Source organism: Ochlerotatus camptorhynchus, unplaced genomic scaffold (assembly GCF_037179485.1).
Source record: "Ochlerotatus camptorhynchus isolate MF236.1 unplaced genomic scaffold, CSIRO-AGI_Acam_v1.1 ptg000328l, whole genome shotgun sequence".
In the NCBI taxonomy this organism is placed as follows: Eukaryota; Metazoa; Arthropoda; class Insecta; order Diptera; family Culicidae; genus Ochlerotatus; species Ochlerotatus camptorhynchus.
The window spans coordinates 2,877,867-2,893,891 of NW_027040816.1; the positions used below are offsets into that span (position 1 = coordinate 2,877,867).

Sequence of the window (16,025 nt, forward strand, 5' to 3'; positions counted from 1 at the left end):
CTTGAAATGCGAAGAAGAAGAAGAAGAAGAAGAAGAAGAAGAAGAAGAAGAAGAAGAAGAAGAAGAAGAAATCAAGAAACCAGAAATCGACGTCCAATGCCATCTTGAAATTCAAGATGGTGGATTCCGATTTCAGAAGAAGTGTCAAATGGCTTGCAAATGGCATCGAATATTGATTTTTGACATCTACGCGTTGTTCCCTTTCCTAAAATACCCATATACAGGTCAGACTCGACTATCCGGAGACTCGATTATCCGGGGTTCGATTGTCCAGAATTTTAGACTCGATTATCCGGAGTATTTTTTTTTAGTTTTTAATGCAGACATTTGAAATAATTTAGTATTTTAATATACCATATGATTACAGATCGGACTCGATTATCGGGAGACTCGATTATCCGGGGTTCGATTATCCGGAATTTTAGAGTCGATTATCCGGAGTATTATCCGGAGTCCACTTCCGAAAACCGATGGTCACTATTTTGAATTCCAAAATGGCGTCGGTTATCGATTTTCAGCTTCTACGCGCCATCCCCGTTCCGAAAATACCCTATTGTAGGGTAATTGACACTTGTTTTTGAAACACAATGGCCGCCATTTTGGATTCCAAAATGGCGTCCGATATCGATTTTCGGCACCTTCGTGTCGTTCCCGTTCCGTAAATACCCATATTGTAGGGTATTTGAGACTTTTCCTGACCCCGATGGTCGCCATCTTGGACTCTATTTAGAATGGCCTCGTTAATTTAATTTTCGTTTAATATAAAAATATAAAAAAAAAACATTTAATTATTACAACATATAACTCGGATACCATCCCTATCGGCAACCGATATTATGAGGATAATATATTTTGATGCTTGACGACGCGGTGCGTGAGAAGTCGAATGAGCCCGAATTGAAGTGAAAGTGGAAAAAACGAAGTAAGCAGTTTTCGAGTCATTCATTGTGTCAATTGAAACAAGTCTTTGCTTCAAATGAAATGAACTGAAGCACTTGACGAACGACACAAGCGATAGTCAAGTCATATTTGAAGGGAGGAACGTTCATCGTGACTCGATAACAAGAAACACAATGACTTACACGAAAATGATATTGCTCGAAATGAAGCGATTCTGCGGAGAGTTCATTTTCTTTTCTTTGTTTCGAAAATGCAGAGCCCTGGGTAGAACATAGAACTGCAAGGCATTTCTATAACTTCAGGGAATGTGAGGAATCCTTTCAAAAAAGTTCTGAATAGTCCAGTGAAGTTCACAGATCTTCAGGGCAGTTCCAATATCTTTAGGAAAGCACCGAAAGCTCCAGAAAATTCTATGATTTTTGGGTAGGCTTAAAGATCTTTAAGAATTGGTTCTTTGATTTCAGCTCATGAAAAGGCTTGAGGGCTGGTTTTAGTTTTATATCGTAAGCATTTTGTGCTGAATGAAAGGCGGTACAATTTTGCCATGAAGAAGGCCAAGTCCAAAGAACGAAACTTGGCCATCCACCGTTAAACTGAAAACCCAATATCTCATTAATAAGTATTTTAAAGTTATATAACGAGCTGATTAAAGACAAGTTTTACCAGAATTCTAGTTTTTATTTTCTGTAAATGCTTATATTACAATTAAAGGCGCTCCTTAAAGATGAGTGGTGGTACACAGATGGCAAATGTGTGAGTAACCTGCTCTAAATTTAACATTACGCTACTGCTCAAGGTGTCCAAAATAATAAAAAGTTGCGATGAGCTGCGTTTATTAAGATATCCAAAAACTACTACCGGTAATAATCCGGTTTAGTATATACCGCCATTCCCCCTTTATAAACATCACTAACTGCATTGTCAGTGACAAATGACAAAACATAACTTAATGATCATATTCATCATTAGCGGAATGCTTAAATAAAACAGTTACTTTGCCTCAACGTGTCCGATCCGGATCTAATGTGCGTGGGCCTTAAGTTCTCCCCTCTGACTACGCCTATGTACATTGTCGTTATAATGGCGAAAGCTGTTTTGTCAATATCACCGTGTATGTTTGAGATTTTGCAGCACCTATTTGGATTTATTGGCTTCATTCCAAAAAAAGTATTTCTTCCGACTGAATTTTTTATTTAAAATTAAGCTACTAGACAGCCAATGGCGGGGAACATCAAAACAAAAAAACTATCTCCCGTGCAACACGGCTGTAGTCATTTTCAACCTGTTTAGAAACAGTCCATGGATGCATATTTACTGGATCCTAGCCTCGGTTTCTTATTGGCGAAAGCCAAATCATCCGCAAGTGTTCCGCAGTATTCGTAATATTTATTCATCGATAATGGCTAAGGAAAACTGGCAACAAATGCTTAATTCACCTCGACCCACTGACATTGAATACAAAGATGTTAAATACATGCATCCATCTCAACAGAATAAACTAGCGTTTTGTATCCGTCTCTGGTGAGCCACAACATAATATATCCCAGAAGATTCAACACAGCTCAGTGCCTTTCTTCACTCTTACACAATCACACCGCCGAGGAATCGCATCCTAATGAGAGTCATGACTCTACCTCTTCTTCACACAATGCAAGAAAATCCGTCTTAAATTGAAGCGATAAATTACAGCCATTACTTCCACTTTTCCCATCTGTATGCACCCGACCTTTCTCTCTCTCTCGCGCTCTCAACTTAGTAACAATAATCACCTAGAACAGTGGTTTTCAACCGAGGAGAATAAAACTAATCGTATTGTAAATACATGCAATATTGAGGTTAATACATCAGTATTGACAATATTTCTGTATTCACATCATCAATAGTATTGTCAATAATTCCTCTTAGCATCAATAGTATTGATAGGTGTGGGGTTCGCTTAAAGGATTCAAGCTAGTGAATCAATCTAAGAAAAATCTTCTGCCATTTCTTGCATCCAAATCCATCTACTCTCATCGTGTTCCATCCTTTTGCAGGAAATCTTCAAATCAATATTCTATCTATCTACGCGCGCATCTGACGACAGCAAATCAAAATCTTCCATGCATCTTAGCTATAGGCTGACTAAAAGTAAATTGGTACGCACAAAAAGACATGTAAATCGTAATTCAATAAGTTTAAAAAATCCATTAATGGTTGCTTTACAGTGCTTTTATTAAAACTTCAAAGTTACAGCATTAGATGGTTACATTTCTCCAGTTCGAACGAAATCTCGAACATTCCTCTTGATGGTGCCCATCAGCGCCCGCACAGTGAAAACAGACACAGAATTATCTTCCATTTTACCCACATTTGCTGGATGTCCTTGACTGCCCCGCCGCTTCGTCGAAGTCGATGCTTTGAAATTGCCCAGTATTTTTCGATTGGTCGAAATTTCGGGCAATTCGGAGGATTCTTTAGCGTGGGGACAAAATCGATCTTTTTGACAGCATACCACTCCAAAATCACCTTGAAATAGTGGCAGCTGGCCAAATCGGGCCAAAAGATGACTTTGCCCCTATGCTTTCGGATGAAAGGCACGCTTTTTCAGGCATTCTTCGATGTAAACTTGGGATGTCATCGTCGAGGATGTGACGAATGGTTCCGTTTTCACGCCACAACTGCAAATCACTTGCCAAACCATGGCCTTCTTCCCGAACTTGTCGGCAAACACGAACTTTAATCTTCCCGGCACATCCCCACGTCCAGTCGCTATGTAAAACTTTTGACCGGGAAGCTGCTTAAAATCGAGTTTGACGTACATGTGTTTCGTCATCGATCAAAGTGCAGCCCTTGCGTTTCGTCAAAACACGGTCGACCTTGCACGCTTTTTGGCCACGGAATTCTGCTTCATGTGCCGGTTCGGATGTTTACTGGCTTTTTACGAGTTGTATCCTTCCTTGGCAAGGATGTTCCGCACCGTTTGAAAGTTGGCGTTGTACCTTCAGGCCACATCTCGGATCGAAAGACCGGTTGGCTGCGCAGCTGACGATCCCTGGTTCCAGTTTTTTCGTAGGTCCACTGATTCCTTTCCACACTCAGGGTTTTCATGTAGGTTTTGAGCACTCGACAAACTGTTGTTTTCGACATCTTCAGCACTTTAGCCAGCTTGGAACCGGACCATTCCAGATTTTCCAGGTGTTTGTGTACAATATTTTTTCTTCTTTCGAGTTCCATTTGACGTTATTTCTGAACGCGATCGACTACTTTGATCAAACTTGCACCAGTTGTTCTCTATAGAAGTGTAAACAAACCACTGTCAAAAAATGTCAATTCCCAACACAAGAGGCGTGCTAGCGCCGCACGAGGGGCGTACCAATTTACACGGGAACAAATCCAACCTCCGAAATGAGAAAAATGACTCATGATTCCAGTATGTAGTATTCTCATGTTTTGAAAATACACCATGACCAATATTCATGATATCATGTGCTATTTTTGCGTAACGCAGCTAAGATTCCCGAAATCACGAATCATCCAAGTTGAAATCGTGAGCCAAATTCATGAATTTAACTTTTAGCTTTTAAACCAAAACATAAAGCATCAGATCAGACTGGATTCGAACCAAGAACCCTGATATCATTAAACCCATACTTTCACTAGGCTATCAGTACTTTCATAAGATGGAAGGCAAAAGGCGTATAAGAGATACCTATGTAGTACGTTTTGTGAATACGGTTTGCCAGTTACGTGTAACGCTTGTAGCGGTCATGATTTCGCTGCATTATAAAATCATGAACTTCCATCACGAACTTATGAATCATTGTTATGATTTCATGGGATGGCAAATTTTTTCATGTCATGATTTTTTATTCGTCAAAATTGAATAGGATTTGTTCCCGTGTAGGGTCGTCTTCCCTTGGACTTGGTCCGTGGTTATGGTTGTGGAACTAGCCTTGCGAGCCTATTTGAGCGGATCTATACAATGTTGCGAATGATAGCGGTTCGCAGACGAATAAACTTTCAAAAACGCGTAAACTTCATTGCCATTCAATGCACTCTAGTATTGTTAAGACAATGTATTGTCGCGCTTGTGTTAACTTCTCATTTGATGACGGTCGAAGCGCGCCGCTCATAAGCACGCTGCAGCCCCGCTCATAAGGATTCTACACAGGTGTGTAACTTAGATAGTATTTTATGGCAGCGGATTGAGGAGCGAATCCTGGATAAATAGCCACCGTATGTTGAATAAATGGGCGCAGTCGTACGGCCACAAAAAAGAACAGATGGTATTGTCCCATTTCGAGAAATTATCCTGCCACACACAATATGTTATTATGTACTGTAACGTGTGTTAGCCAAATCTGTCGTACATTTAACATTCTAAGTTTTTTTAAGAGTGATGAGTAATTTTTGAAAATGCATGGAACAAAAAAGGGTGAAAACCACTGACTTAGAAGATGCACCATTTTCCAACACATTGCACCTTGGCAAACAAAAAAGTAACGTTGCTAATGAATACCACACGCGGGCTACAACTCCTCACCGAAAATTGGATAAACAAACAGAATCTGATCTTTCTCACAATCCCAACAAACACACACAAACATACACATTCACACAAACAAGTGCGTGATTGATTTGAATGAAAAGAATTCGAAGAAAGTCAAAAGATAAAATTTCCATTACATCCTTTGAAATTCGGCCGGTAAACAATGATTCGATTATCCCAGCGGGTGCCGCCACCGCCGTCGGAGTTCGATCTGATCTCTGATCGATTTATTCAATAGCGCTCGATTAGCTGCCAACCGAAGCCGACGAACGGCGACGCCTACTGTGAGTCGGAGAAAGTTTTCTCATTGAGCTGGATTTGAACAAAAAATCATATTCCACCGCATGCTATGACACATGCGGGGGTGATGGCAACTTTTCCAATCAACCAGAGACATTTGTCGATGCACACCAAAAAAAAAGGCACATATATGAATAAACAACACAGTAGACGATGAAATATTGATAACCCCTTTTTGACAACAGAACGACATTGTTTTTCTAAATAACACTGTTACTCCTGCTCTCGTTGTCTACCCCACTGCTATCTAACTACATCAATCATCAACATTAACGCTTGGCTAAATAACTACCCCGTATGTGTGTGTATATATCTCGATCGATTACCCTGTGGCGGATCTTACTAAACCTGTAGAACGTTCTCGACTGAATCTAGAATCCAAATGTTCCTCGCTGCGGAAGCACCTCAGCAAGTCGGCATCGGAGCTGAGCTGTAACGATTGCGGAGGTGCCGGAGACTCGCCGCAGTCCTCACCGCAGAGGGCGCGCAGTGCCGTCAATCCCAGCATACAGCAGGGTGTCATCCAGCGGACGCATGGTTTCTTCAACACGTTAAGGGTAAGTGCTGTGCCATGGTTGCACGGATTTTGGTTATTTGAGCTTTGCAATTTTCAGAATCGGTGGTCCCGCGGACGAAGTAAAGAACGGATACGAGGTTCCTGTGGACAGGAGCTGGAACGACGCGACAGCCAGAGTGACTACGCAGCGGACAACAGTTCCGAACATAGTAGTTCGGCCACCCCCCAAACGCAATCCCCCCGGCACCGGGCACTAACGATAGGAGATTCTCCCCTGGCGCGACCAAACGAAAGGAATGCCTCGATGAGCTCTGACGGAAACGCCCAGAAGCTGACGACCAAAGTAGATGTAGAACCTAGCACCAGTAGTAACATAGTGACGGCAGCAGTAGCGAAACTAATCAACGATGTTCCCACCACGAGCGGTTGCTCGCCCACAGTGGCCTCCACCAGCCTCAGCAGCGACGATGTACAACGAAGGCGCGAAACGCAACTGCGGCAGCATTCGTTTTTCCAGCTGCGAATCAATCTCCTCAGCGGACACAATCTGGTGGCGATGGATAAAAGCGGTACGCCATTCAATTTCGCTCACATCAATAAATCATAACCATTCCAACAATCCCCTCTCCCCCCCTGCAGGTACCAGTGACCCATACGTTAAGTTTAAGGTAGGTGGTAGATTGCTGTACAAATCGAAAACCGTACACAAAGATCTGAATCCGGTGTGGGACGAGACGTTCGTCGTTCCCGTGGAGGACCCTTTTCAACCAATCAACATCAAAGTAAGGCCATCCGATTTCCACCTGATTTATTGATTATGCAATCGGACATATCATCATTCCTTCCCTTGATACCTAGGTCTTCGACTACGATTGGGGCCTGCAGGATGATTTCATGGGTTCGGCGAAGCTGCATCTAACCTCGCTGGAGCTGAACCGGGCGGAAGAGCTCACCATCAAGCTGGAGGATGCGCAACGGGCCACCAAGGATCTCGGGGAAATCAAGCTCAGTGTGACGCTGTGGCCCAAGACGCAGGAAGATAAGGAGCAAGTAAGCCTCACACGGCGATTGAGAACGACCTAAATTTTAGTTTAGTTCACTCATAATCGCCAAAAGTGCAGGAACTCAGTGATTAATACCGGAAAATGAGGAAAATTGATGAAAATTTTACTCAGTCTAAGAGTGGTACCAACAAACTGAGTGAATCCAAGCTTAACTGTTCTCATATTCGGGAATTTTTTTTCCTGGACAAACCTGCAAAATCATGAGGCAGATTTACTCATCGCTGAGTTCCTGCAGTATATGTGATTTATTAGTTAAATAAACTTAAATTTGGGTCGTTCTGCTTAGCCGTGCAAACATTACACTTTCCGTCAAACATTTCATTTTTCACAACCGCTTTCACTTTTCGCTTCTTATTCCGACAACACCACCGGCACCATTCACTGCAATGTGCTTAGGTTAGGAAAATGTTGCTGAGCGGCTTTGAGTGGAAGCTGGCCGCCGCAGTGGGACGAAGCCGGTCGTAGCTGAACTTTTTTTGTCATAAATTATTATTTTTATATAATACAAAAATCTATGTGAATGTGGGTTTTTTTTTCGTTTAGAAATGGTATGATTTATTGCAAACTCGCTTAGGCACTAAAAATAGTGAGAGAGAGAAGGATTAGTATTTTCCATTTAATTCCACTACTTTATTAAAGTAGTGGAATTAAATGGAAAATACTAATCCTTCTCTCTCTCATTATACAGGTATTCCACTAAGACGCCCACATTCATCAGGACTAAAAATAGGATAAAATTCCTTATTTTTGCCTCAAACTACCCGAAAATGATTCGTCCCGTGCACAACACCTAAACATTTGATTTGTAGTCAAGAAAGATAACTTTTGATGTATAAATATCCCTTCATATCCAGCGGCACTATTGAAGGGCTTTTTTTTGAAAAAAAAATCCCATTGTGCAGTGGGACGACATCAAAAAAGTGGGACATGGCTTTTTGCGACGAAACTATTGAGTTTAGCATGTTGATGTCTCCTAAAATGTTGTTGCAATTTTTGAGAACTTTATTTGAGTTTCAATTTTTTTACAAGGGGTTGGTCACTCGGCAGTGTGTTATAAACAAAATTAGTTGTACCTGGGCACACTAATTGGCACCCATGGTTGGAAATTGTCATGATCTTTAAAGTTACTGGCAACACTGCACTATCTCTGCGCGTGCACTTCTCAAATGACACATCATTGTTATTGATGCAATTCAATGTTTGGAATGATTTTTTTGGAGCGTTGTCCCACTTGGCTGGCAGATAGCCATCGTCGATCTCCAAAGTCAATATCGATCCCCGGAAGAGCTTCTCTCTCTGGCATCGATAGCGTGAGCCCATTCCAGGTAACATCAGCAGCAGTTTGACCCAGCGTTTGTAAATTTTGAATGCAATCAGATCCGTTTCAATGTTGTCTTCGTCAAGCGATTGAAAGAAACTTTGTGCAAGACGAAAATTTTCTATCTCTGAAGTGGGCGAAGTTTATAGGGTGAAAATGGAGTACAAACGGTAATAACAACCGGTGGAAACTATCGATTTTAAATTGGCTTACTACTTGTCTAGCGTATTGGTCCCAAGCAAATCGATTAATGTACCCCATTCTACTCGAAATTCTAGTACTACACTATGTTTGTTTTGATTCGCTATAAAAGTATGACAGATAATATGAGGGGTTCGTGGATTTTCCTACACGGGAAGAAAAAAGTACCCAACGGCCAGTTCACTTTTACCTACTTTTGACTAGTTTGTCTCCTTTTCTCCTTCTAATGTTGTCAAAAACGGAGGAGCAAAACCACCCAACAGGGGTAGTAAAGTGTGGGAACCCAACGTTGAGTACAATCATATTTACCTACTGCTGGGTCCAACTAACTTACTTTTGGTTAAAAAGCCAGTGGAAAATTCCATACGAACCGCACATAAGTAGATGAAAATTACTTTGACCCGCTTTACCTACTTTTGGGTTCCTGCATTATAGTGCCGAGATGAGTGAAAAGAACTTAATTTCGGGTACTTTTTTCTAACCGTGTATGTTCCGAGGGGTGCATAGATTAGCTTGGGACCGAAGAGAGTACCAGAGCTGAGCCAAAAAGTTGAGCTCGTTTCTTCGGGACCTTCTGGTCTTAGAGTTACCACTATGGTAATACCCTGGCAGTTCCCTTGTTCTTGACCTCCGCAACTCCAACTCCAAACTTCGTGTACAATTTGGAACTCAGTTTCAACACACTAAGAAATAGTTTAGTTAATCCAGAAAATATAAAAATTTTCAATTTCCTGGTCTTAAAAAACTGTGGTAATTCAAAATTCAGAAAAGTGTAACAGTGAGATAGTGCGATAGTCTGAAAAGTATAACAGTGAGATATGGGAGGTCTAAAACTTGAGAAAAGGATCTATATGCCAAAAGTAAATTCAAAATTCCAACTTTGAATGAATTTGAAAGATTCTGTGACACGAAAAGTTTTAAAGGTTTTAAAATTAACAAGCATGTCCAGAGTTGACAATTGATAGAGATTGAAAATTTAACAAAATATCACGTGTCTGAGGCTGAGAAATTGTTTGTTATTTTCACTGGTATCATCTTGGACAATTGTCATGAACTAAAACAATTTGGATAATTTTGGGACATTTCCGATATTTTGAAACCTCTGAATCAAATTTTAGTATCCCATGCTATTGAAAAGTTAATAATTTAGAGCTGGACGAAATATTCAGAATTCAAGAAGAAATATTCAGAATTCAAGAACAATATTTTTTTATTATCGGTCTAAATTTATAGAATTCGATTTGTGTAGGTATAAGGGGAAATGGATGTAATGTTGACCTAAATGCCCCTAATTAGGACTCAAACATAAATTCAGCAATCGACTAAATTTTCAATAGCGACCAAAAATATCCACTAGTACCGTTCCAGATCCAGAGTTCATCTAGATAAAATTGATAAATCAAGATCAACAATTGAAAAGGCCTTAACTCCATTTTGTAAACAAAACTTGTAGGGCCATTTTCACGTGATTTTGAATTTCCCCTACCTGTTCATTTAGTTGGTTTGCGTTGGCGGCTTTTGGTTCGCGAGAAAATGGCCTTACAATGTTTGTTTACAAAATGGAGTTGAGGCCATTTCAATTGTTGGTCTTGAAATACCAGATTCTTAGCGATGGGCCCAATCTTAGTTCCATAGGAAAATATTAGAGCCATTTCAACCATATATAATTTTTTGATTCCAAGCAAATTCCTGGTTATTTTCCGGATATTTCCCGGTTTTTCCCGATTGCTTCCGATTCCCGAGTCTCCCGGTTTTCCCAGTTCATTGGCCTCCAGTGCCGTATTAACGGTAGGACGATGATGGGTTACAGCCGGGCCCCCAGTTTCGAGGGCGTTCCCGGCTCACATACATCAATCAAATCCGTCTCAATAATATGTTGCCATCAATTCAACGTTGGTTGGCCTAGAATGCACTCAAATTTATTTCTTATTCAAGCGTCTTAGGGGAGAGGGGTTTCTTGGGTAAAGTTGTACATTTCATAGTATTGAAAAATGCTGCCCACGCCATTAGAGAATTATGATTTACAAAAAGCAGGCCTACATATAAAATCACTGCATGAAAAGCGTTTTCATCAAGGCCCCACAAAGTCACTTTCAATCGAAATCGTCAAGTGACGATGAAGCTGTCAACCATCACTTTTAATTGAAAGTCATTCTGTCTTCTCTTCAAGCAGATCCCCGTCAACATCAACAGAACCACTTCCGATCAGTTTTCATGCTGTTGGTTTTGACTTGACTCATGTAAAATTTATTCACTGTCGGGTGGTTTGTTTATCCATCAATATGGGTATTTCTTTAATCGGGGTGACGTCTAGGGATCAAAAATGCGACGCCATTTTGACATCCACTATGGCGGCTTCCGATTGGGAAATACTGTCAAATACCCATCAATATAGGTATTTTTGGAATCGGGATGGCATCTAGAGGCTGGAAATCGATATCCGACGCAATTTTTAAATCCAATATGGCGGCTTCCTATTTAAGAAAAAAAATGGGAAATGCTGATGCCGTCCCATCAATATGGGTATTTTTTGGAATCGGGGTGACGTTTGGAGATTGGAAATCAATATCCGACGCCATTTTGAAAACCATGATGGCGGCTTCCGGTTTGAGAAAAAGTTGTAAATTCTATCAAATACCCATACAAACGGTTTTTTTAGAATCAGGGGGACGTCTAGAAGCCGAAAATCGATATCCGACGCCATTTTGTAATCCAAGACGGCGGTGTATGGTTTGCGGAAAAGTGTCAAATATCCTAAAATATGGTTATTTTCAGAATGGGGATGAGACGTAGATGCCGAAAATTGATGTTACACTGTCTGTAAATCGAAGATGGCGGCTTTGGTTCAGAAAAACTGTGAAATACTGTCAAATACCGATCAATATGGATTTTGTGGAATTAAGCTGACATCTAGAAGAAAGAAATCGATGTCCGACGCCACCTTGAAATTCAATTTAAGAAGAAGTGTCAAATAGCCTACAAATGGCATCGCATATCGATTTTCAGCATCTATGCGTCGTCCTCGTTCCGAAAATATCCAGGCCGCCATATTGGATTCAAAAATGACATCGGATATCGATTTTCGGCATTCACACGTTGTCCCCATTCTGGAAATACCCATATTGTAGGGTATTTGACACTTTCTGAACCATTATTGCCGCCATATTGGATTCCAAAGTGGTATCTGATATCGATTTTTGGCATCTACGCGTTGTCCCTGTTCCGAAAATAACCGTATTGTAGGGTATTTGACACTTTTTTTGAAACCCTATGGTCTCCATATTGGAGTCCAACATAGCATCGGATATCGATTTTCGGCAGCCACGCATTGTCTCCATTCCGAAAATACCCATATCTTAGGGTATTTGACACGATTTATGAAACTTGATGGTCACCATCTTGGATTCCAAAATGGCGTCGAATACCGATTGTCGGCATCCCCGTTCGGAAAATACCCATATTGTAGAAAAGTTGATACTTTTTGAATCCTGATGGCCGCTATATTGAATTCCAAAATAACGTCGAATATCGATTTTCGGCACCTTCGCATCGTCCCCGTTCCGAAAATAACCGTATTGTAGGGTATTTGAGACTTTCCCTGACCCCGATGGCTGCCATCTTGGACTCCAGAATGGCCTCATTAATTTAATTTTGGTTTAATATAAAATAATATATTATTACTACATATAATCCAGATGCCATCCCTATCGGCAACCGACATTGTGTGGATACTATCCGGAAACTATATTTTGATGCCTGCGTTGTCAGGTCGTGACAAGTCAAATAAGCCCCGAATTGAATCGAAAGTGGAAAAAACGAAGGAAGCAGTTTTCGAGTCGAGATTCATTGCGGCAATTGAAACAAGTATTTGCTTCAAAAAAAAAAATGAACTGAAGCACTTGACGGACGAAACAAGTGAGAGTCCAGACATGTTTTAAAAGAGGAATGTTCATCGTGACTCGATAACAAGAAACACAATGACATACACGAAAATGATATTGCTCGAAATGAAGCGATTCTGCGGAGAATTAATTTTCTTTTCTTTGTTTCGAAAATGCAAAACCCTGGTTTTCACAATTACTTACGTGTATATAGGGTGTCCCAGAAAGTATAAGCACACTTTCAACTCACCGCCATTTCTTCTCCGAAGAATTTTATCCGCTGTTCATCGATGTGTGTTGTTGTTGTGTGCGCAAAGTGCACCACTACCATCGAGGGGGCCACCCCGGCGTAGTGGTTAACATCCATACCTCTCACGCCAAAGTCACGAGTTCAAATCTCACCCCCGGACAAGTCACGAATGACCCAAGAGTGTTAAAGTGACTATAATAAAAAAAAAAAAAAAAAAAAAAAAGCAACACTACCATCGAGGACACAACATAATCTGGCCGCAAACCGGGACTGGTGGACCGAAAAGAAGATCACCAAGCTTTCGTCAATAAGAAAAGTGCCTCTGTTCGAGATTTGGCCGAAAAAATTGATAATCTCGAAGAGTAACGTCCAACGTACCAAAGCAAGAAACGGGCTAAATACATTCAAAAAGCAGAAGAAGCCGACACGGAGTCAGAAACAAGCTACATTCGTCAAACCGAGGGCTCGGATGCTATGTGATAGCATGCTGTGTGGAAAATTGGCTTGTGTTATCATGGACGATGAAACATACGTCAAATTTTACTACAAGACGCTTATGGGAGATCAAAACTACACAGTCCGTTATGGGCAGGTCAAGAAGCAAGACAGCTTTTGAGCATGAGTTAAATCAGAGTTAATTTCGAGTAGCTCTGAGTAACTCACGATAATCAATGTCAAATACACATAGCAACCTGATTTTTGGGTTTAAATCTGTCATCATCGGTGGGCTGAAGCCGATTGGCGCTGAAGTTCTTCCGGATGTGATACTTGTGGTGATGTTGCGGAATTTGCTGGATTGTATAATACTGTCCGGGATATCAGTGTTACAAAATACATTGATGGTAACGATGATTAAAGACTACCAACACCGACCGGGTGGATCTATTTGCAGAATTTATTTTAGCTGTTTTAATATTGTGGCTACCGCTTGTTTCTGCTTCTCTCAGTATTTAGCAGTGGTAAGAGGAACACTTTGCTATGAGTAGCATGAGGAATTGAGTCCATCAAGGAAGGATCTGCAGCTGACGAAAATGAGAGTGCCCGGAACTATTGTTCAAACTGACAGGAAAAGTTTTGCACTGAGCTCGCCTGGGATTCACCAGAATTCTTATTGAAATACACTGCGTTTTAGCTCAAGACTAAATAGTGTCCATACGCCAACAGCATTGACTCTTACACTTTAATTCATCGCAACAATTGGCATTGTGGAAATGGGTGATGACAACAGAAGTAGCACCAAAGAACATCACCTCGAAGTTCATATCCAGAAGGAACAGAAACGTTATAGTGTCATTAAGAAGGGCTACGATTGTCCTACCTGCCAACAAACGAATATCTCCTGGTACAAGCTGAGCAAGGCCTTGGTGCAATAAACCTATGAACTATCTTCATCAACACAAAGGGAAGCCTGATTAAGGCCGCTATTCGTTTCACATGGAAGTAATGGCGTAGCAAACTACTCAGAAAAACTACGACCATGTGCTACAACAACAGCAGTTCAAACGGCTATTATCGATAAGATGTTTGTCACTTTCGATCAACTGCCAACGAACAATCCATTTGAAATGATTTCCTTTTTTTGAGGAGCGCTACAAGCCATACCTTCTATGGCCTATAATATATGGTAAATCGTAGCCTGAGTGGAATCGCGAACGAATCGAGAGCCGAGGATTCTTGTTCACTATACACCTCTATAGTCAAAAGGTTCAACACAATAAACATTTTATCTTCCGCTATCCAATATCTTCACCAAAACGGGAGCCGCTTCCAGTGGTTTCATTGTATGGCAGTTACGCCAACGGGGGTCAGAGCGCTTCCATTGCAACAATATTGGACGCAAAACGTAGTCAGCACCCACACATTCATCACTAAACGGTTGCTTTCCAAAGTCGACGACGCATCGACCGAAAGAACTGCTGATGAAGAACAATGAGGAGGACCACACAATGGTTGCTGCCGAATAAACAAACGATCGCGTGACACACATTCAGAGTGGTCTGCTTCTGTCGACAGCCGAGTGAACACTCCCATCGTTTCAATAGTTTTGTTAATTGGAGTGTTTTATAAAGTTAAAAGTATAAATATAATCCTAAATATCGTACGTATCCTACCACTTCTAGCATACGGCTACACTTCCTTCCAATGTCCTCTTGACAAATTCTCGCCAACCCATTCTTGATGGCATCCCCGACCTCGTACTTTCAATGCCAGCGACTAGTTTCGGAACCGCATATAGGCGACTGATCATTTTTACGATATCTTGACGACTAATACGGATTTATTTCACATAGCACTGATCCATCTGATATCAGATATGAGCGGTCCTGCAAGTGATCATCATTGAAAAAATGCATGATTTCATCTCAAATAAATTATATGTCTGGTGGGTAAATGACGTCTGTATGGATTTTTCATTGAAGGTTGGTATTTGTTGAAAAAAGCGAGACTACTTTGATCAATTTTGAGTAATTATGAGTTGCTCAAATTTACTCGCTGCGAAGCTATTTGCTCTGAGTACAGTTGACTAGCCTCCTCATCGACGATGCCGATAAGTCAGTTTTTACCGAATAAAATAAAATAAAAGAAGGCCATGGTTTGGCAAGCTATATGTGAGTGTGGCAAGTTGTCAAAGCCATTTGTGACGAAGGAGATGATGAACACTGACATTTACGTTCGGGAGTGTTTGCATCGAAGTCTGCGGCCCATGATCCCTCAACATGATGAGCCAGTACCATTTTGGCACGATTTGGCGTCATTGCACTACTCGAAAGACACGGTAGCTTGGTGCAAAGCAAACAATGTGCAATACTTGCCACAAGAGATGAATCCTCCGAATTGTCCGGAGGCCCGGGCAATCGAAACTTTTTGGGCCCTTCCCAAGGGATTGATACGGAAATACTTTAAGGCAGCGAATTCAATCAAATAATTCGAAAAAGACTGGATAATTAATAAAAAATAATTTGGATTCCGGAGCAGGAAACCTTGACGGTATAGTACAGACATTCACGGAATACTATAACCATCCACCGCTATAGATTTATAAAATAAAGACCATCGCACTCAGCA

General features: G+C 41.0%; 1 protein-coding gene across 5 annotated transcripts in view; it reads left to right on the forward strand.

The window, feature by feature from the left end:
- Positions 1-16,025, forward strand: part of Mctp (multiple C2 domain and transmembrane region protein) — a 168,654-nt gene that overhangs the window by 127,355 nt on the left and 25,274 nt on the right. For 4 of the 5 annotated variants that reach the window (XM_065230129.1, XM_065230127.1, XM_065230130.1 and 1 more), the window contains exons 3-6: positions 6,083-6,285; positions 6,343-6,814; positions 6,885-7,027; positions 7,104-7,295. In XM_065230129.1, the coding sequence (XP_065086201.1) occupies positions 6,083-6,285; positions 6,343-6,814; positions 6,885-7,027; positions 7,104-7,295 (1,010 nt within the window). The remainder of the gene's footprint in view (positions 1-6,082; positions 6,286-6,342; positions 6,815-6,884; positions 7,028-7,103; positions 7,296-16,025) is intronic. The other variant, XM_065230131.1, reaches the window with a different exon arrangement.